This window comes from Anser anser (genome assembly GCF_964211835.1).
Source record: "Anser anser genome assembly, chromosome: 2".
NCBI classification, from domain to species: Eukaryota; Metazoa; Chordata; class Aves; order Anseriformes; family Anatidae; genus Anser; species Anser anser.
Genome location: NC_139721.1, coordinates 104,999,725 through 105,021,397, shown reverse-complemented (window position 1 = coordinate 105,021,397; position 21,673 = coordinate 104,999,725). Strand labels below are relative to the sequence as shown.

The 21,673-nt window shown below is 35.8% G+C and overlaps 1 protein-coding gene across 18 annotated transcripts in view; it reads right to left on the bottom strand.

The window, feature by feature from the left end:
- Positions 1-21,673, bottom strand: part of CNTNAP2 (contactin associated protein 2) — a 1,168,055-nt gene that overhangs the window by 776,088 nt on the left and 370,294 nt on the right. For 9 of the 18 annotated variants that reach the window (XM_083826982.1, XM_083826983.1, XM_083826985.1 and 6 more), the window contains exons 1-2: positions 7,179-8,356; positions 1,945-2,138 (exon numbers count right to left, since the gene is read on the bottom strand). Coding sequence is in view for 10 of the 18 variants with exons in the window: in XM_083826994.1 (XP_083683120.1) it covers positions 1,945-2,004 (60 nt within the window). In the remaining 8 variants the exon portion in view is untranslated. The other 9 variants (XM_083826978.1, XM_083826979.1, XM_083826989.1 and 6 more) reach the window with 5 other exon arrangements.

Here is a 21,673-nt window from a genome sequence, read left to right as displayed (position 1 = left end):
TACAATAGTTCAGCAATATTGCTTTGGGCTCAGAGGCACCTACTCTGTTTTTGAAGCTTATTAATAAGCACACTATTGTAAAAGGTTAACCAGAGGAACATTATTTAAGAATAGGAAAAATTTTGTTTAGAAAAATTAGAGTCAAGACCCCAGTGTTTTTGTTTGTTTTTATTGTTTATTTTCTTTTGATAGTAGTTCAACTGGATTCTTAAAAAGAAAGCTAGGATCATCTGTCCTCCTAGAATAGGGCTAAACTTGCAGGACATGAACAGCAGCAACAGTCTTGCAAAATATAACCACATGATTTAGCATTTCAAGTAGGAGTAGCAGATTTCTGCATAACTCATTGCACACTTTTGCAAGTCATATTGATGGTTTGTAACACACCATCAGCTTTCCATCTGAATTCACCAATCATCTGTGATTACTATTCAATAGCAAAATGAAATGTTTCCTCATGGAAAAGCTTTCAGTATTTCTGTATTAAGAGACAATACAAGAATAAAGACTTCCTACAAAGCCCTTAGAAACATGGGCTGCTTTGGAAACTGTCACAGCTGTGACTAAATCACCCAAATCCTGTATTGCTGAAAGATTTTCTCTTCAAGGTACTAAGAACAGACTTTTCCTCAGCATAATTGTCCTGCTTTATATATTGTTCACTCAGCCAGCTGCATAGCCCTCTTTTGCATTCTCCTGGGTGACATTCTTCATGATTTCAATAGTAGTTCTTGAAAAAAGCTTTTCTACATCTAAGATAATACAAACACTAAAGGCTACAAGCATTTGTATATACATAAGGGGGCTTGAAAGAAAAACATTTTATATTCATCAAGTTTAAGTGTGAGCTTTGTCCCTCCCTAAATGAGCAAGATCCACATAAGCTGTTCCTGAAGAATCTAAAGCAGCACCTGATGTTTTTCTCTTCGCTCCTGCTTCTCCTTCCCCCACCCTCCCCAACTTTTCTTTCAGAAACCTGTATGCCACACAGAGGACTTTTTTTTTTTTTTTCGGTAAATCAATACTCTAACAAAAGATGACTGCCTATATGTACTCCACGTATTAAGCAGGATTCTGTTATACAGATAAAACCATTCACCTTATGCTCTATATTTGATGTTCATTTTTAATAACAGGCCATAATAAAAGACACACTTGACCAAAATATAAATCTAAACCACAGCAACATTAAGTCTTTTCTGATTTGACAGTACTTCTCTAATGAGGTAAAATAGCTAATCTATTTAATTTATTTTCAGAAAGAATTATACTATTTTGCTGTTCTCTAAGTATGCTTTTGAAAAAGAACAACCATCTGAAAGAACTACTATGGGAACAGACATTATAGCTTTTTTTTTTTCCCCAGCAAAATTAAAAGCTACTATTTTCAGTAAAAATGAAATTATCAGCCTAACCGTGAAAAAAAAATATATATATACTTTTTTCTGAAGTTATTATAGCATAAAAATCCATGTAACATCAATATAGAAAACAATACATATGTTAAAAGACCATTCCTAAGCATACACAAACATTAAAAACAAGTTACCTTCCAAAATAACACGTTTGATAGCAGAATTTTTGAAACTATTTTTGTGTCTCATACTTACTCTGTATAATTAGCAAAAGGAAACAGCATAAGAGAGGGAAAGAAAAAAATAAAAAAGAGAGAGAAAAACCAGTTGTGGAATGCCATTTACCAAAATAAATGAATAAATAAATTACTTTGCATGTTCTGATAACTGCCATCAGCCCAAGTAGGCTTTGTACAGTAGATAGGATTCCTATCAGCAGCTACAACTTAAGTTATCTTGTTTTGAGCTAATCTCCATTCTGTCCTCAAAAAATACAACACTAACAAGTTATAATAGGTGCACAGTTCCTAAAAATGCAATCAGTCAACATCATTGCAGCATACACTTCCATTGTACACTACAGACTTACCCAGATATTTCCATCCTGGTGATATGGTTTCCAGTTTCTCCCTGTATCACTATAGAGCATCCGATACTGAGTGACCCAGTCAGAACTGCTATACCTGCCTTGAGTTGCAATAGCACTGATCTGCTTCCTATTCCCAAAATCCACCTGCAGCCACTGATAATGATCACTGTCTGATGGAGACCAACCTCCTGCACCTGTTGGGTTGAAACAGAAAAGAGATGTAGACCTCAAACACTTGCTTTGAAGTGAACACATAGTGAAGATGTTGATTGCTGGAAGACAGCCCAGCTGAGAGGAGTATAAATACAAAACAAATATGATTATATTTTTTAATGCATGTTTAGTATAGGATTCAAACGCATTAACTCTGTTGCCTTAATCATTTTATGGTGTAATTATAGTGATTTAATGGGCTGCCTGGTAATGACTCAATGTCTTTATAATGCTTTAATTACAGTTTATTAGTTTTTGCCAAATTATAATTGTTCAAAGGTTGACCAATGTGCCATGAAATTCTTTTTCAGAGTCAGTTGACACAAATCAATAACAATCTCTGGATTTCATAAACACTTTCAGTAGCATTTCATATTAAAGAGATAATACAGATAAAATTGGACGAAGCAATATCCAGCCTTTTGTTTCCCTATGTTTTGCTATAGTGTACAGACTGAAATATCTTAAATAGAATTGAAATAGGAGCAGGTATTGCAGGGCTGGATCCAGTTTTGATCTGCTGGGTATGCAAGCTGTCACAAATAACATTGACAGATGCCTCACAGAAATGTTATTGCTTCTTATGGGTCCGTGAATTAACTTGATAGTAATTCTGTTAACATTCTTCTCAGCTACTAGACTACATCGCATTGTTCTAAGTAAAGATGGACAGTGATGCAGAGACGAATGTAATATTATGACAGTAATGCAATTTCTTATTCTTTTGAAGTAAAGAATTTTAGGGGAGAAATCATAATTGGATACCAAGGATTATAAAAACTCTAAGATTGAAATTATAATGACATATTTACCATAATCATAAAGATTAGGGAACAGGTGAAATTAAAAATAATAATAATAATAATCAATACTGAGAAAAACTGGAGAACCATTCTCTTTATAGTCATAGTGGACATTAAGACAGAAAAAAAAAACATTAGACTTGCAGTGATTGTGGTATTTTTTTGCTTTTAACGTTGAACCAAAATAGGTGGCCAGGCATACTGTGAAATGATGTAGGCTAGTCCATGGGGTGATTTTAATTGCTTTTAATTTCACTTACAGACATCAGTTGACAACACAAACCTAGCCTTATCATCAAGCAATGAACTCTTGTCATACTGTTTTATATACTCCCGTCATTAGGCGGCAGCATTGCCTCAATCTAAAACTTCTAAAACTCATTCAGTTGCTACAGCTGTTAACATTTGCAGGTCATAGGACATTTTAAAGTTGTGGTATCAATAGGATCATTTGATGTCATAAGTGGTGGTCTTTCATTGTAATTAAAGTGGCGTACTATGCTAATGAACATTTTTTATTTTTTATTTTTTTAAGATTTAAAATAGATGCTTTGTCCCTGTGCTAGAAATAATTATTTCCCAGAAATATTCCCTGACAATTCCAACATTCCCACCCAATTTGCATATCTTAGAGTGATGGCATGCAAATGATGAGAATGTGCTCCTGTACCTCTGAAAAATAGCCCTTTAGTTGCTCCAGAAAATAAGGTCCAAATATAAGCTTTCCAAGTTTTCCATTATAAGGTACAAATATCAGCTTTCAAAATTTATTACAAAACTGATGAATCCATCAATAAAATGTCCTTCAACAATGCACCTGTTGAAACTGGATGACATACTGTAAGTGTAAGGAGGCTAAAATGGACCACATATTTCATACGCTGTTTTATGTATGCAAGAGATTTTGTTATATAGATTTACATTCAAACTTTTTGATTTTGATATGCAACCTTAAGAGAGAAGAGAAAAAAAGGAAAAAAAAAAGCGTAGCTATAATTAGACTGTTAAAACTATAAAGCAATACAATATAATTGCCCAGAGAGGCTGAGCAGTCTTCTCCTCTGGAAATATTCAAAACCTGCCTGGATGCGATCCTGTGTTCTAGGTGACCCTGCTTGGCAGGGGTGTTAGACTAAACAATTTCCAGAGGTCCCTTCCAACCTCAACCATTCTGTGATTCTGTGTAATTATTTATATTACTAAGACAAGAATTTTCCCTGCAAATGAAAAACCTGATCATGCTTTGTAAACTATAACTAGGTTTCAGAAAGTATTCACCTACAAATTCATTGAAAAGTTTTGAAAATGTGGTCTAGCGTTAAATTTCCTTATATATATATCTCTAAGAAGAAGCAGAAAACTTCTTCACATCACGCCTGATGAAAGTTAAGAGATATGCGATGTGATAATCACACCTATGATGTGAAGGGAGATGGAAACATGAGTATTTCAAGATAGATTATGTTACAACCATTGCTAATAAGTGAGAGACAAGACTTTTGGTCAATATTACAGAGAGAAGCAAACAATATCGTCCCATTGGTTGCTTGGCCAAATTCTGTATCTCAGTTTCACATTTACCTTCCAGCTTTTCCACATAAGTAAATAAATAGTTCAAGGCATGAAGCAGGAACACATTTGACTATAGCTAACTGCACTGCTTAGCAGATCAGCAATGTAAAGGGAATGGTCATCACCAGAAACACTTAGTGGGAATCAGTTAAAAGCTTCCTCTTCCTGTTTGATTCATCAAGCTGTGTAGCCTGGGGAGCTGATTACTTTCTTCATTTGGTTTGTGTTATGTATAACCCCTATTAATTCAAGGATTAATAAAGGTACCTGTTCTTTTTTTCAGTTGTGTGCTCTAGAATAAGTTACAAGAAAGCTGGATTATATAAAATACTACCCCCTGTGAGAACTTTGCATAAGCACTGAAATTATCAAAGGATTTCAAATACATTTGTTTCTCCATTCAATCTAAGCAGAAGCATCAACTCTAAAAATCTTACATCCCCAGAAATGTGCACATACTTACTGCTCATCCTATCATTACATATTTTGCTGATTAAAAATAGCTTCCTCACTGGAATGAGAGGAATCAACCCGATACTGGACACAGAACAGAGGAGTATCTGACAAACATTTAACATACTTTTATTTTAAAAGGAGTACTGAATTTGGAAATCATACCTGATTTTCATAATATGGCATTATTTTAGAAATACATTTATTTTTATAGCCAATATATTATGACAGAATAATGAACTATCTTTCAGGAATGACTAAAATAACCATCATGTTTTTCAATTTTCAGTGAACATTACCTTGCATTGAAACTGCAATGGTAAAATAAATTTGTTGAATAAATGCTATTCACAGGATTAATCTTCATAACTTGGTGTAAACTGTTTTTAATGCTTTCCGGTTATATTCTGAATTATATAATGTTCTTTCTTTGTATTTTTATTATGGTGGAAAAAAAGACATTGGTTTTATGATATGATACTCCATTTTACCTTCTGTATTGCCTTTAATGCAAAACGCCACTAAATACTGTGAAATCAATGTGAATTATGAATTAGAAACAAATTATTTTAAAGTCATAAAACATGCATATAATAGAGTTTACTGTCATTAAATAGGCACATATCAGGTTCTTTGGTAGTAGAGTTGCAATAAATGAAAATACAGACAATATTTTTTCCTATTTTTATTTTTATGGTATTTCAGAATTTCATGTGATTAAACACATTCACTCACTCAGTGGCAAAAATAATTGACTCAGTGACATTAACTGAGCGCCACTGAATACTATTATTTATACTGTATAGCACTCTACATCACAAACAGGGCAACTAATTTCAACTTGAACAAGAATGACTGTATATGACCCTTCGAGATCAGATATTAGAGAACTATACGTTCAATATAAGTGGTCCACATATCTTTATGCATCCAAGAAACTTCCATGCACAGAAAAGCGTAAGAGTCTTAAGTAGCAAAACCAGCTAGAGCATGCCTGTGGATAAAACAGGCTATGTAAAATTTTGTTAAGCTTTATTTTCAAAAATGCTACAGAAAGTCATTTGATCTGCTCCTACTACTGCAGACTGACCAATGTGCAATGAGCCTGCTACTGAAAAACATATTCAGTGACACAGAAGATGCATACAACTATATTCAGAATGCCAAGAACTTTTATAACTTGAATCTTTTCATGATTTTTCCCCATTTATAGACAATTACTAAAAAAATTACTTTAGCATCATTAAAACGAGTTGAAGCTCAAAGATTTAAAATATTTAATGATGAAAACCCCAATAGCTTTCATGTTTTTATTGGATTTCATTCCACGAGTTCATTCTGTGGAAATGAAAACAACATGAACAACATAGCCTATCTCTAAATGACACATGCAAAATATAGCATTTAATATAGTTCTAAGAATATAAAGTATTCAACTCAATGTGGGTCTATTTTTGTAAAATTTTATGACTAACATAATTGTATAATTTCTTTCCTTTAATTAATTATACATTTCAACTCCCTATTCAAATCTGAGTGAGCTAGCTCCCATTTACTGCACACTAAGAAAAGCTACATGATGAGTTAACCTTACCTTCATATTATTTCCCCATGATAAATTATCACTAACTAGCAAATTCAAGGGAGGCTTACAGATTTATTTTTTTTATCTCAACTGTCATATCCTACTGAGCTTCAAGATCCGTAAGAATGGACACTGATGATTTTTGAAACTCTCTGTCTGATCCATTTCAGTTAGAAATCTTTTTTCTTGTGGTATCTTGGCACTTCCATCTGCACTCATGGCCAAAACTGGAAAGATTAATTTTCCCTAAAAGAGTCCACTCTTGTTTTAGTTGCACTTGTTCATCATTCCCTATTTCAAATCACAATATAATACCAGTATTGCAGTAAGTCTAGTTTTCTGCTTTTTTCAAATCAATAATAAAAGGCTTCAATGATATGAATGGAAGAAGGAAAAGATCCTTAATAAGAAATTTGACTAGAAAACAATATATGAAATAGTATAGATCAAAGATTTAGGATTTGTGGTAATTATAATTCCAAGGTTTACTTCACATAATCTTAGAAAACTTTTATGGCTTTTGAGCAAGGAAATCAAAGATATGTCTTTTTAATAATTATATAATTATTAAACATTCTGAAACATTCTTTGAGTTTGAATCTGCTTACTTGTATGGGAAAAACACAGACCAATCTTCCAGTGAGAAATAACACTTTCTAGGTCGATGTAATATTGTCAAATCAATACTGTTTGATTTGCTATTTTCCTTCCTATGACACTGTCATTCCTCTATAAAGGATAAATCAAGAGAAAAGGGAAAACTTTGAAGTACTGAGATCATTCATTCACTACATTTCAGAGAAAATATGGACAGCCTTTTTCTACAATACTCTAAAAAACAATAAAAAACTTCAAAACTCCATTAATCTACCTGCACAGTTAGCCAACTTTATGTTTAAGCAGGATATAAATGGCACTTTCCACTTTTGGTTTGTCATTTTATCATTGTAGATAAATATTGTCTAAATACAGACCATGAAACATTTCACTTTACACATCGCAAATAGCATTACAGCATTGAGGGGGTCTTGTAACACTTAGAAATCTAAATACAGAAGTTGTGTAGCTAAATTTGGATTTGCAATCCAATCCCTCTTTTCAAGATAGAAATTAAATGGTTTTAATATGTTCTCCTTACCAGTACAAAACAATAGTGATGGAATTGCAGACAAGGACATAAACAGCCCTGATGGTGGGCAAATAATGAACATTCTGCTTTGGAAGATGCCTATGTTGACATTTAGAAAGCAGCAAATACTGAGAAAATTATAGACAACGTCTATTTTAAACTATCTATATTTATTCTGAAAAACAAACAAACAAACAGAAAAGTATCATGGAAAACAAGAAACAGGACAGAAATTACAACAAATAGATTTCTATATTTCCAGAATTGATTATTAGAATTTACCCCAAATCAGACCCTAATTACTAAAAAATGGCAAATTAGAGCCAAGTTTGACCTAATTCCCCTTAGTAGTTTCAAAAGTAACTTACCAGAAGTGCAACAGGAATTGGGCTCAAGTAAGCCTTCAAGCTCTAAATTTCCTATAAAGTATATCTGATAAAATTCATTTGCAGGGGCAACTGAAGGTTAGAATGACACAATATTCATTCCCCCAATTATCCTTCCATCATAGCAGCTGAAAGTTGTAAGTTTACAGAGAGGTCAGTGTCAGCTTTAATCTTCACTTCTGAAAGCCTGACGTAGCACACCAGCCTACGAAGTATACTTTACTACTTTTCAGAAACATTTCTGTACATAAGCTTATTTATTAATTTATTTACTTACTTACGGGGGGGGGCGATATTAGAATTAGTAATTCACATGTGAGAAACACTCCGTAGCCAATAACTTAGGCTCAGGCGAGGATCTCAGTGAAGTAGTAATTTATTCGCGATCGCAGTGGCGGGCGCCCCACAAGCAGGAGAGCGCACCTACTAGTTCCAAAACCCAGTTTATATACTTTTTGATGACAGGACCCTCCCCTGTTTCCCCACTGGAGTGGGTAATCCAGGTTCACAATCTACCTGATGCTTCACAGACAATGCCTGGCCTTCAGTTGCCGGCCTGTTTTTGAGATGGTAATGTTTTCTCCCCTTATCTGGCTTGACTTAACATAGTGATTTTCACCTGATTGCTCTAAGGAGTCTGGTTGTCTGCATTTTAGGAGGTCACCTGCTGAGCTTTCTTATCACTGTAAGCATATCTCAATACCACATTCCTTCCTTCTATACAATGTAACACTGCAAAAACAACATTTCTATTCCCACACACATCAGCAGATGTTTTTGTTAGACTGATATTAAAAATCTTTCCCTCTCCTAAAAAATAGTCAAGGAGAAAAATATTCCTTATTGTATTTCTGAAAATTGTTTCATTTTCATTTTAAAACCTGAAAGTTAAGAGTGGAAATAACCCAAAGGATAACAGTATTTATCTGGATACAGTCCACAAAGTTCTTTTTTTAAAAGAACATTAAAATCACTGCATTAGGTTGTTGTTTTTTTTTTAAATCCCGAAAGATCTTTCTTACAGTAAATGCAATTAAAATAAATCCCTTGATGTAGCGTCTGCTTCTTAACACTCACTGCTTCCTAGTATATCTTAACTGAGCACAAACCACATATGAGTGATCAATCTGCCCTAAGGAACAGTGTTGATATCTAACAATAAAAATGATGCAAAAGAGATCTCATAGTTGCCATTCACAGTTGTCAGACTCAAAAAGGGGTAAAAATCATAAGCCTGAGGAGTCTTATATCATGAATCCACTGTTGGGGAACAAACACTGAGCAGCTTTGGTTATTTTAATGAACACATCACTTTAAACTATGCCTTTCCCATCTGTTCTGCTTTCTAATTACATATGCAAAAAGAAGTTCATTCACAATTGCATCCTAATGGAATCTTAAACAAAACTTGGACAAGATTTAAATATGCTGTGCACATCATCTGTATTCACGGCATCAAGCAGCTTCTTCTCCATGAGGTATTTTCTTGTTTTCCAGACAGAAAGTTGAGGCACAGCAATGGATCACTGCACCTGGCATGCAAACCCCTTGCATACAAAATAACCACAGTGGCATACAAGAGACAAGGAAGAGAGTACAAAAATCTCCCTTTCCTCACAACCCCTTTTCAAGCAAGAGGACACAAATCTTTCATTGCATGTTTATGCATTGCAGCACTGGGGTTTTCCTAACAACTCAGGTCATATCCCTGGCAAGAACTAGCAAGGGTACAGCTAATGGATAGTAGACATTCCCATTGCAGTGCCCCTTCTGAGCAAATGAGCCCTGATTAGCAGATTCTTATCCAAGATTTTACTGACAGTCAGATCAGGAGCTGCAGTAACTAGGGAAGTTTTACTGACTGTGATTGAATAGCATTTACAGCACTTTGAAACCTAGATTCAAGCTCATTACTACATCACTGGTAGTTCCTTGTAACTGTTGTTATTTCTCCTTAGTAGAGATGACAGTCAGAGAAAAAGAAATTGAGGTATTCACCTGATCTATACCATTTCCAATAGCAAAGAGATGGCTGAACATTTTATGGTCACCTAAATGGTCCTATTCCCATTAGTGCAGTCCGTAAAGTGATGGAAGGCAAAGCTAAAATTCTGTAAGTTAAATTGTGATGTTCTGGCTCATCTTGATTAGTATTTTTTCCCCTCAAATGATTGTACATGTAGCATGATTACATGCTCTTATTCAGTCTTAGATCTCTTGCTCTGTGACAAGTGTTCAATGCTAAAAGATAAAAACTGAAACTCCTGTCTTGCAGAGACTTGCCAAGTGAGATGCTGTAGTGAATACAGTTTCTGCCAGTGTGTTTTAGTGTTTGTCAGTGTTCCAGTGATGTGCAAGCAACACTGCCTTGAAATGCTTACTGTAACAAGTAAAAGCTACACGATTATTTCCTTACAGCATTTACTTTTTTTTATTTTTTTTTTTAACCTCTTGGTCCATGTCTCACAGAGAAAACATTTTTCATAATATCAAGGGCTTCTCAATTGAAATACCCTGCTCATGACATACTCCCTCCAGCTGTCACATGCCCAGAAAGCCTCTTAGCCCAGCAAATACAACCAGCCTACCTTGTTTTGAAGTCCAGCTCCTGTGATGATTGCCAATAGTCAAATTTCCCTGCAGCTATTGATGTTTGTAAAACCTATTCAGGTTCTGCTCTTGGCCTGCTACAGAACCTGAATATTGTTCACTTTTTTCTCTTTCACTCTTCATATATTTCTACCAGTTTTATTTTATATTTTAAACCTTTTTGTTTGGGGATCTGCAAGAAAAATATATCCAATAGTATGCTTAGCTTGAGATTTTCCCCTAGATTTTCCTAGGTTAAGCCCACCTTTCCACTACATAAACATTGTTTCTATATGCTGAAATTTTCAGACCTGAATTCCTATCTTTCTAATTTCTAAATTTCTCAGAATCTGGTTTCAACCCAAATCATGATGATTTCTCTAAATTCAGAACAGTTAAAAGAAAAAAAAAATAAAAAAAGCAGTCTGAAATATTTTTTTCTACCTTATTCCTTTCTTCTTGAATGATAGAATGCTAAAATCATCACATATTTTGATAATTTCCAACAACAACAACACAAAAGCGAAGCCAATGAACTCTCAGTGTGTTTCTCTCTTTTCTGAAACAAAACGATTGCAAAAAATAAAAATAAAAAAAATCAGTCCTACTGAGGGTTTCTGAATCTTTAAAATAGCTATCTGAATCCTTTCCTTTGCAAATTAGCAAAAATTAAAAAATAAAAAATAAAATAACAGCTAGAGGGAGCTACACTATTTTCTTATTTGTGCCAACACTGTACTACCACTTACACAGATGTAAGGATACTAATACTGAATAAAGGACTGGGTTCTTCCCACTTGCTTCATTTATTAGTCATCATTTCCAAATACTTCTGAGATAGAATTTGTTTGTGATATTACAGCACTCTGTCATCATCAGTGCCATGCATGAATACAAGTTATTGGTATTCTTTTAATTTGTCTTAGTAAATGTGCTTCCTCCACCTGCTTTTCCTTCAAGAAGCATGAGCACAGAACTGTGAAGATATTGTGTGATGATTTTTGAAATCAAGTATAGAGATGATTCAAGAGTTTTGAAGGTTTTTCTGCTTTTGACAGGTCTGACAAAACAATTATTTTTTTCCATCATGGCATATATTGCTGTCAGCACGATCAATGCATGTATTGCAAACAGATCTTATCCATCATTAAGATAATATATTTTACTTTTAAAATTATGTACAGAGGTACTGCATTTATTTTGACAAAAGCTTACATTATGCCATCGTTTTTGCTAACAGCAAAATATTTATTGATACCATATGCAGAGTTGCATCAAAATGGGTACAAAACAGTTTTATTCATTATTTTAATTTACAAAAGAATATGCTAATTTCAAGATAGTACTATACTACAGCAGAATTCAACTTTTTAGGGCGATGATTTGCCTAAAGATTATAGTAAACTACTAATAAATATTGACTATACCCTAATGAGTTTATACTCCATGGGGTCAAAGCTTAGCACTGTATACAAAATCATTATAATAGTGTGAGACTTGTACAAGGCAGAAAAAGCCTACAGAAGAAGTTAAAGATATTATACTAATAAAAGTAACTGCTCTTACCAGTAGCATCAAAAGTTAATATTCCCAAATTGTTAACGACATTAATTGGGATTAATGAGATTAATGAGTCCAACATATATTAGACTAACCAGGTGGTGTAGTTTAACCTGGCAGGCAGCTATGCACCACGCAGCCATTTGGTCACACACACCCCCAGTGGGATGGGGAAGAGAATCAGAAAAAAAAAGGGAAAAGCTCGTGGGCTGAGATAAGGATGGTTTAATATGACACACAAAAAAAAAAAAAAAAAAAAAAAGATAATAAAATACACAAAGCAAGTAATAAACAATACAATTGCTCACCACCTGCTGACCAATGCCCAACCCATCCCCAGATGGAGCAGCACTCCATCTATGCCCCCATCTCTGCCCCCCGCCAGACACCCCATATAATTGCTCAGCATGACATCACATGTTATGGAATATCCCTTTGGCCAGTGTGCGTTAGCTGTCCTGGTTCTGTCCACTCCCAGCTCCTTGTGCACCCCCAGCCTCCTCATGGGCAAGGCAGCATGAGGAGCTGTAAACTTCTTGACTTAGTGTAAATTAAATTCCTTTTGTGCTTGTTTGTTTTTGTTTGTTTGTTTTTACTCCAAGTTCTTGCAACACAGCCCTTCAAAAATTTAATATAATTTATTTAAAAAAAAAAAAATCCCACACACTCCAACCCTTTTTTCTGTTCTTGAAATTTTAACCTAGGGAAAGAAGGCGAATTTGGAAATGCTTTAGCATAGGAAGGTTCATCTTCCAGGGTCTGTGGCAGGATTCAAAGCAGGATTTAACTTCATGTGCCCTGAATCATTCCCACTTCTTCACTCTGCCTCCATTGGACCTTTAAGACCCTTAGCAAGCCTCCCCAAGCTGAAATTAATCTCTCTGCACAGTTTCCATGCTCTCCATTTACTCTATTTAGGTTATAGATCAAAACACTACTTGACTTGTTCTGAATGCATTTTTTCTACACTTTCAGTCATGACTGCTGAGTACAGCATTGCTGAGAAGAAAAAGCACATTTGCATGTCCAGACTAACTCAGTGTACCCACTCTCCCTGCCCAAAAGGAAAACAACAAACAATGAAAAACCACCCCAAACAGCTAGACTGCAGATCGTTCCTAAATGACTATCGTCTGTGCAGAGCAGTAGCTGGTAGATAAAGCCACATTTACAAAAGAAGCATCAAGATAGAAATCACCTAACTTGGCAGAAGCATTGTCCAGGAAAACAAAGACTTAAGTGAGCACAAAAATAGCTTTGTTGGCTTTACTTTGTCTATCTGTATGCCACTGTAACATATCATTTGCCTCACATAGACGACTGTGAAAATAAACATCACTTTGAAACTTGATGAAAAACGCTGTTACGCTGAAGTTAATTTCTTCTACTTCGCCATACACGTACTACCTTGAGTTCTATCCCTGTAGAACTGGCTGCTCTATTCTTGTAAAGATTACATCCTTCTCTCCTGAATAAAGCTTGTGACTTTTTCTGTATGCTGGAACAAGCAAATATTCATAGCAAACTTCAAGAAAATTTCCACTTGCTGATCCTACATAGGGAAGTACTGTTGTAGCGCAAGAGAAATTGTCCTGGGACATCCATGCAACTGTAAGACAATTTCTCCATAACTTCTGTGTTCTCTCAATTCACTTTTCTATGGAAAAAAAAATCCTTCGCTATGTTCAGCCACATGGATACCATTCCGAATCAAGACAGTAAAAGCAGTCCTGATGGCATAAACCCAGAAAATAAGTATGCACTAAGAACTTCTAAAGCATAAAACACTACTAGCAAAATCTCTACTTCTGTAAAAATTGAATCCTATGATTATTGTGCTATAAAAAGGTCTTAAACAGTCAAAAACACATGGTTTCAGAATGGAAAGTGTGATATGATAATTATATGTATTATCATTAGAATATATGTTTAAGTACAGGTTTTTAGACAGAAAGAAAGAGGAAAAATACCTGCTGTTAATTTGGAGTTTAAAGAATTCTTATGCCACAGCTTCAGGTTCTGACTTAGTCATGTTAATTAAACCTGAGAAAATCAGAATCACTTCTGAGAGCTATCTAACATTTATCAGTTCACTGCATTTAGGTTGGATATTAGGAAGAACTTCTTTACTGAAAAGGTTGTTAGGCATTGGAATAGGCTGCCCAGGGAAGTGGTTGAGTCACCATCCCTGAAGGTCTTTAAAAGACATTTAGATGTAAAGCTTAGTGATATGGTTTAGTGGAGGACTTGTTAATGTTAGGTCAGAGGTTGGACATGTTGATCTTGGAGGTCTCTTGCAACCTAGATGATTCTGTGATTCTGTGATTTTTTTTCACTCACTTTTAATCTATTATTATTATATAACTTTTTTTTTTTTTAAGTAGTATCAGGGTGAAGTATGATTTAGAGAAAAAGAAAGTGTTACTGGACATATATTTAACAAGTTAATCTCTCAGATGACCCTAGTAAAAAAATCAACATACATAATATTAACTTGACCTATCAAAACATATTCCGAGTGTTAGAAAAATACAATGCTTGATGCTTGATGACTGGGAAAGCATATAAAACTGCTTAATAAGAAAAAAAAAAGTGACTTTTAAATACCTTTTTTTTTTTTAAGTAAAATAAAGGGAGTAAAATTTATGACAAGTTTTATTGTGGATCTCTGTTTAATACCAAAGTTCTGTAAGGACTTATGGATACACTTGGCTAAAAACAGTATTTGGTACAGGAGGTTTCATTAAAACACATTTTGAATAACACCATTTTGTTTCTTTAAAATTTGTCTACAGCATTTACACAAAGCAGAGAGCTGAAATATGGAATTATGGAAATACGGAAATTATATGGAAATATGAGATTCCCCTAATATCATTTCTTGTTCATGTGTGTTCAGTCCCCCACTGCCATTTGTGCTGATATTTTGTTAGAGTTGTTTTTCTAGTTTTCGGTGCATTGTACTTAATGCTATTTTTCAAGTCAGAAAACATTAACTCACTTTTTTAAAAGTAAAATTCAATAACCTCTTTTAAAAACTATTGTTTTTGAAAAGGGTACATAAGCATACTAGTTAGCAAAAGACAATATATAAAAGTGTGAATGATAACTTCCAGAGATAGACAAGGATACTGAAAGTGCTATAGAGGCAGCTAAGAAGATCCCTGCCGTCACACCAGTTATTAGTGAAAAGGTGCCTGTGAGCACAGTGATGGTGGTAATGTGCTCATCTCAATCTCAGATGCCAGCTGCATCCATGCCAGATGCCACCACCCCTGGCATTTCAGAGGCCTCTGCTCAGCCAGGACTCAGGAGGGAGGAGGCAGCAACCATGTGTGGGGAGTAACTCATCAGTCTCTACGAGTCTGAGGATGGCACTGCCCTCATCCCTCACAGACTGGATCCAACAAAGGGGCTGAGTAAAGGAGCTGTGAGAGGAGGTAAGCAAGCTGCATGCACTCAGAGGATGCACAGGAGATTGACAGGACCATTTCAGAGACGCTGTGGAACCGACAGACCAAGCCTCTCCATTTCAAGGATGGGAGGACAGACCGAGACCATGCTCAAAGGAGTGGTGGATGGGAATTGCAAGATTGGGTTGAGAGAGGAGGGCTGAAAATTTGTCCCTGGTGAAGACACATATAAGGCTTCTTCTCCACCTCCTGTCCTGCAGTTATGGGCACAGTGCTCAGCAGAAGGAAGGAAAGTGGCCTCCTCCTGGGCAGGTGTCACAGAGAGCTGAACATCAACCAAGTATCCACGTGAAGAAGAAAAGAAGGATGGAATTACTGGAGACTCCTGTGGGAGAAGGAGACAGCCACCCTGTGACAGGAGTAATCTGGAAGTTTAGAGTTTACCTGGCACTTGGATCTAGGGTGTTACAGAAAAACTGCTAAAGTTTGTCCAGCCATTGGACCATTACCCCTGGCTGCTCGTTCATGGGTATTCCAAGGATACAGCTAGATTGTCAGCATATCAAGAGTGATTACAACAGCTCCAAGGGGAGAGGCTCAAGGGCATGGAGGCCCCTCTGTTTTTCTCTTCAATTTTCCCAGTTAAAGGGAAAGACTTAGGAAGGGGTAGAGAGGTCAACACGTGGTTGTGCAGCACATGGTTGCACAGCAAGGACTTCTGGGGAGAGACAGGTTCTAACTGACAAAGGGCAACAGCATCTTTGCCAACAAGCTCTTAGGATCTCAAACTTCATTATTTTATGGTCAGAACAGAGAAGAGTGTCAGTGATAATCAGGTCCCCAAACAATTCCTCCATGTTGCTGAGCAGCAGGTCCAGCTAAGTATCACCCCATCTACTGCCTGTATCATGAGGTTATCCTTGACAATCTCCAGAGATCTGGATTGACTGCCTACTATTTATACTGCCCTTCCAGCAGGTGCAAGAGAGATTAAAGTCTTATATGAAAATCAGACTATCAGTCTGGATGAGTTCTGAAGTACTTCAGAGAAAATGTTGTCCACTTTCTCATTCTAATTTGGTGATTTGTAACACATCCTACCACAATGACACCCCTCACTGGCTTCTCCTTGAATCATGACACACAAGTTCCCAACAACACACAGACCTCTAGTTCTCTCTGCTTTTTTCTCAGGCTGCATGCATGCACTTGAAAGAGGTGAGTATGAGCAATACAACGTGGGACTTCCCACTTCCAGGCAAAAGGATGGAGAAACTCCTTAATTGCGAAGTAACCATTAAACATAAATTTTAACTTACGTTGAGGCAAAATTATATGATCTGCCTTAAACAGTTTAATTTCACATTATTAAGAAAATAGAAGAGCCTTACTCCCTAAATGCTTTAGAATCAAAGAATGCTTTGGGTTGGAAGAAACCATTAAAGATTGTCTAGGTCCAATCCCCCTGCATCAGCAGGGACACCTTCCACTATATCAGGTTGCCCAAATATCCATCCAGCCTGTCCTTGGACACTTATGGATGGGGCATTCACAACTTCTCTGGGCAACCTGTTGCAGTGTCTCACCACTCTCATAGTGATGATTTTCTTCCTTATCTCTAATCTAAATCTCTTTCAGTTTAAAACCATTACACCTTGTCTTACCACTACACGCCCTTGTAAGAAGTCTCTCTCCATCTTTCTTATAAGTCTCTTTAAGTATTGAAAGGCTATAGTGAAGTCTCCCAAGAGCATTCTCTTCTCCAGGCTAAACAACTTCAGTTCTCATGACTGCTAGCATAACTGGACAAATACTGTAGTCATAAAAGTAAGAGCATATTAAGCTTGCACTTTAACAGACACATCACCATTTTGCTACCTTTTTCAATGTTTTGCTCTGAGTCCAAAACTTCTGAACATTGTGCTTACAGCTTAATACATTGAGTATTGTCACAGATTTCATTGAAGCTCTCTTGCTGGATTGGGCAACAAGTTCAGCAATGTGCAAGAGCAAGTGCTGGATTTACAAACTCACTAAGAAATCTTAAATGCAAGATACCTTTATTTTATAGTCTTCATAGTAGGTCAGAAAAGTTGATTAGAAAAAAAAAATATTTTAGACTTGATTCTTAATAGGTAAAATAACAAGGGAAAAGTAATTTGGAGACAAGAGGCCACGGGGACAAGGTTTCTACCCATCCCTATTTACAGACTTTAAATTTTTTGTTACACCTCTCCTGGAACAACGTGTGTTTGGGTCATAGCCAACATTTCAGTGAAAGCATTACATTCCTATTTCTTATAATTAAAATCCTTAAATGCACAATAACTGATAATAGCCACTGATTTTCTCAACCTTTGTATAATTTTGACTGACAAATTCATTTGCTAGGACTGTTCTTTGCCAAGAATCATGGAAAGTTATCTAAAACAGTCGGTTGTATCATGTTAACTTCCCTGAAGCCATATATATAGTAATCAGCAGATGGATTGCATGCTAGTCAGAACACCGTGCATTATATCAATAATGCCAGACAGTGGTGTGTTTCTTCAGCAGTAAAACTGAGAATTTGAAGTGACAAGACTCAAGCAACTGCAAAATCTGCACATACATTCCCATGTTCCAAAAACACGGCAATAATTCTTATACATTTTTGAGTCAGGCTGATGACTGCAGCGTAAACTTACTTAATGCCTGCCTAGTATAAAAAGCGGATGTTAGTGGTGCCAACCAAATGCCTGATCCAAAAGCTACCGAAGTCAAACAGAGCATTTCCATTAGCAGGGATCAAGCTGTGAAATATATTAATGCACTCTGTTCCTGACTAAACCCCAAACCACTGCCCACTGCCACAAACTTATCAACGCCTCTGCCACAACAACTGGCTTTCTAATGTCATACAATGTTTATAAAAATTTCTTGATAATCTTTCTCTTTATGATGTCACTTCTCCCATTAGCCATGAATATGTTTCTGGAATCTAAGGTCCTGGAAATAGCTGTGATACTGAGGGTAGCAGTACTGTAATAGATTACATTTATCATTTTTGACAGCTACAGTACTGCATAGCATCAAATGAAAACAGCTCCTAAAAGATCGTTTTTCTCTCATATTAAACTATCCTTTCCATGGGAATGATAGAACCATAGAAAGGTTTGGGTTGAAAGGGACCTTAAAGATCATCTAATAACAACCCCCTTACCATGGGCACAGACACCTCCCACTAGACCAGGTTGCTCAAAGCCCCATCACACCTGGCCTTAAATATTTCCAGGGATGGGGCATCCACAGCATCTCTGGGCAACCTGTGCCAGTACCTCATCACCCTCGTAGTACAGAATTTGAATTAACTTTGTGACAAAGCTGAAGTCCACAAACTACTCTTCCAGAGTGGGGAATTAGACTTTGTACGCGCAGCAGAAGGGAAATCATCTTTACACTTTTTTTTTTTCAATATTTAGATATCATTGTGCTGTTAACCTGAATTTCTGAACACTTGCAGTGATTTTAATTGACTGTGCCACCAACAAATAGACTGAAAACCTGCATGACAAAATCCTTCTTTTAATAAGGGGGCAGTTGTTATAAAAGACTAGGTTTATTATTTGGAACTTTCCTCTTACATTTGACATGAGCTTTTCTTTCAAATAAATGTTTAGATACATTAGATTGGGTAACTTGGTGAACTTGTTTTTATAGGTTCCTATTTAGTAAAGGAAAATGCAATGCTCAATTCTATATTCTAGAAGCATATTCTATACTTTCAAACACACATAGTTTTAAAAAAACAATATAATACCCCTGGGAATAAAAAGAAATAAAATGTGGACATGGTACATTAGCTTAATAAAACCCAGGAAAGACATTTACGAACTAACTGGCCTGAGGGTCCCTTTAGGAATAAACAGAAATAGATTGTGGTTCTGTTTTCTATACAATCTTCCAATCTTCCTTCACTATCACTGTGCAAGAAAAAGGGCATCATAGTCTTTCCATTTGAACCAGGCAGTGGTATTCAGGTAACAAGTGCATCCTAATTTGTTGAAAGCAGTTTATTGAATCAGTTCTATAGCCACAGTATGTCAGTGTAGCTGTTTGAACAGATCTGAATTCATGTTATTCCTACCCTATATTTTCCTTGTGAATTATAAATAAAAAAGACTGACACTGCCTTCTTTAAATATCAAAATGCTGAAAGGCATCTATGCTGAACTTGCCTGAAAAATAAATGGAATTTAGGGGTCCAACCTTTTTACGTACCTTTGTAAATCTTTTTATCTGTTACTGCCTCTCTCTTCTTTCATGCCAACTCTTACAGTTCATCTCACATCTACTAAACCTGCCAAACTAGATACAAGTTTTTACACCTTTACAAGTACGTGGTATTCTTTTGTGGATGGGAGTAAGAAGGAGGAGCATAAGAAGGAGGAGCATACTTCAAATACAGCTTGTCAGGAAGTTACATATACTTATTTAAAGCTCTATAAATACTTACCAACCAATACCTATGGTACTGATCAATATCAAAACTAACTCTAGGCATAATCTTTCAAATTAAGCTTTTATAGATCCCACATTCAAGGCATTCAAGAATTTTCAGCTAGGCTGCTACTGTTGACAGCTTAAAATCATCTATAATAGAAGCCCATATTAGATTTCCAATTAGCATTAGATTTTAAATAAAGCTATCAGCTTCTGTTGGAACACTATTACTCTACTCATTCATGCACCATTCTGCATAAGAAGATAACATCAGTGACTTTTGTCTGATGCATAAGAAGGAAACAGTAAATAGTCCCACCTTGACTAGACAAAGAACTTACTCCTGCAAAATGCTAACAATAACTTTCCATTAATACCGATAAATAATACCTATATTTGTCTGGATTTTTTTTTTGAAGTAATGTATCTAATTTGTATTTATTACAGAAAATAAAGTGCTTAATTAAATTACTTTCTATCATAGATTTTAGCACCTTGACAGAAAGCCTAAATCTCACAATGCTGCTCTTTAGTCTTATCTGCAGCATCCTGTTCTTTATCTGTAATCTTTAGACCTTTTAAAGTTCTTGGGGCAAATTTACAAGATAAAAGCCATGATTACTGCCTTCAATTTCTTTGCTTGAAAAGTAATGAACAGTGAGTTTCTGAAATCATTAAAAGCATTTCATAGCTAAACTTTTAGCTGTGTTTCATGGGTCATATCAGACTATGCAGACTATATTCTTGCAATTTTCTGGTGAGCTAAAAAATGCATAGAGCTTTCTAAACACAAAGCAGGAAAACTTGTTATTGACTAACGCCCTAAAATGAGAATACGTCTGTTTTCAGGGAACAGAAGATGGAGAGAAAAGGGTGTGGGTGCTTTCAAGCAACTGAAAATGATACAATTTATCAATTCTGTTATATCCAATGCTATTGTCAAACCAAATGTTTTATTTGTTTCATTATCTCTACTAATTTACGAATTTGTTGTTAGTTTGTATTCCACAGTCCCAATCCTATTTTTCAACAAGCTCTGGATTTATCCTAATAGGATAAATCCATTGGTTTGGGGGTCTTTTTTCTTACTTGCAGTTAACTTCCCTTGTTCCTTTAAACTTCCATGCCTTTGTAGGGTAGTCTGAGAGGCTGAAAGTGTTGCAATCATCCATAAAATTGGATAAGCCTGTAGATTTCCCCAGTGAACCCTGTCATTGTGACTCCAGACTCATATGGAAGGACCAGCTGTAAACGAACAAGATAAGAGCATAGGAATTGATATACCATACCTACCGAGCTGGTAAGCTAGTAGCTTTTCTCAAAGGGTGGCCAATATCACAAATTTATAGCTAGGTGACTAGGCCTCAAAGTAGACAAATGTAGAAAAAATATTCCCTGCAAAGGGCTCATCCTAATTCCTAATTTCCTAGCAGAAACTGGAGACCAGGAAATGTTTGAAAAAATTTATTGCCAATTTCTACTCAGTTTCTGGTATCTCTTTTTTAATCCCTAGCTATATCACTCCTTTCCAGATGACTTTTTGG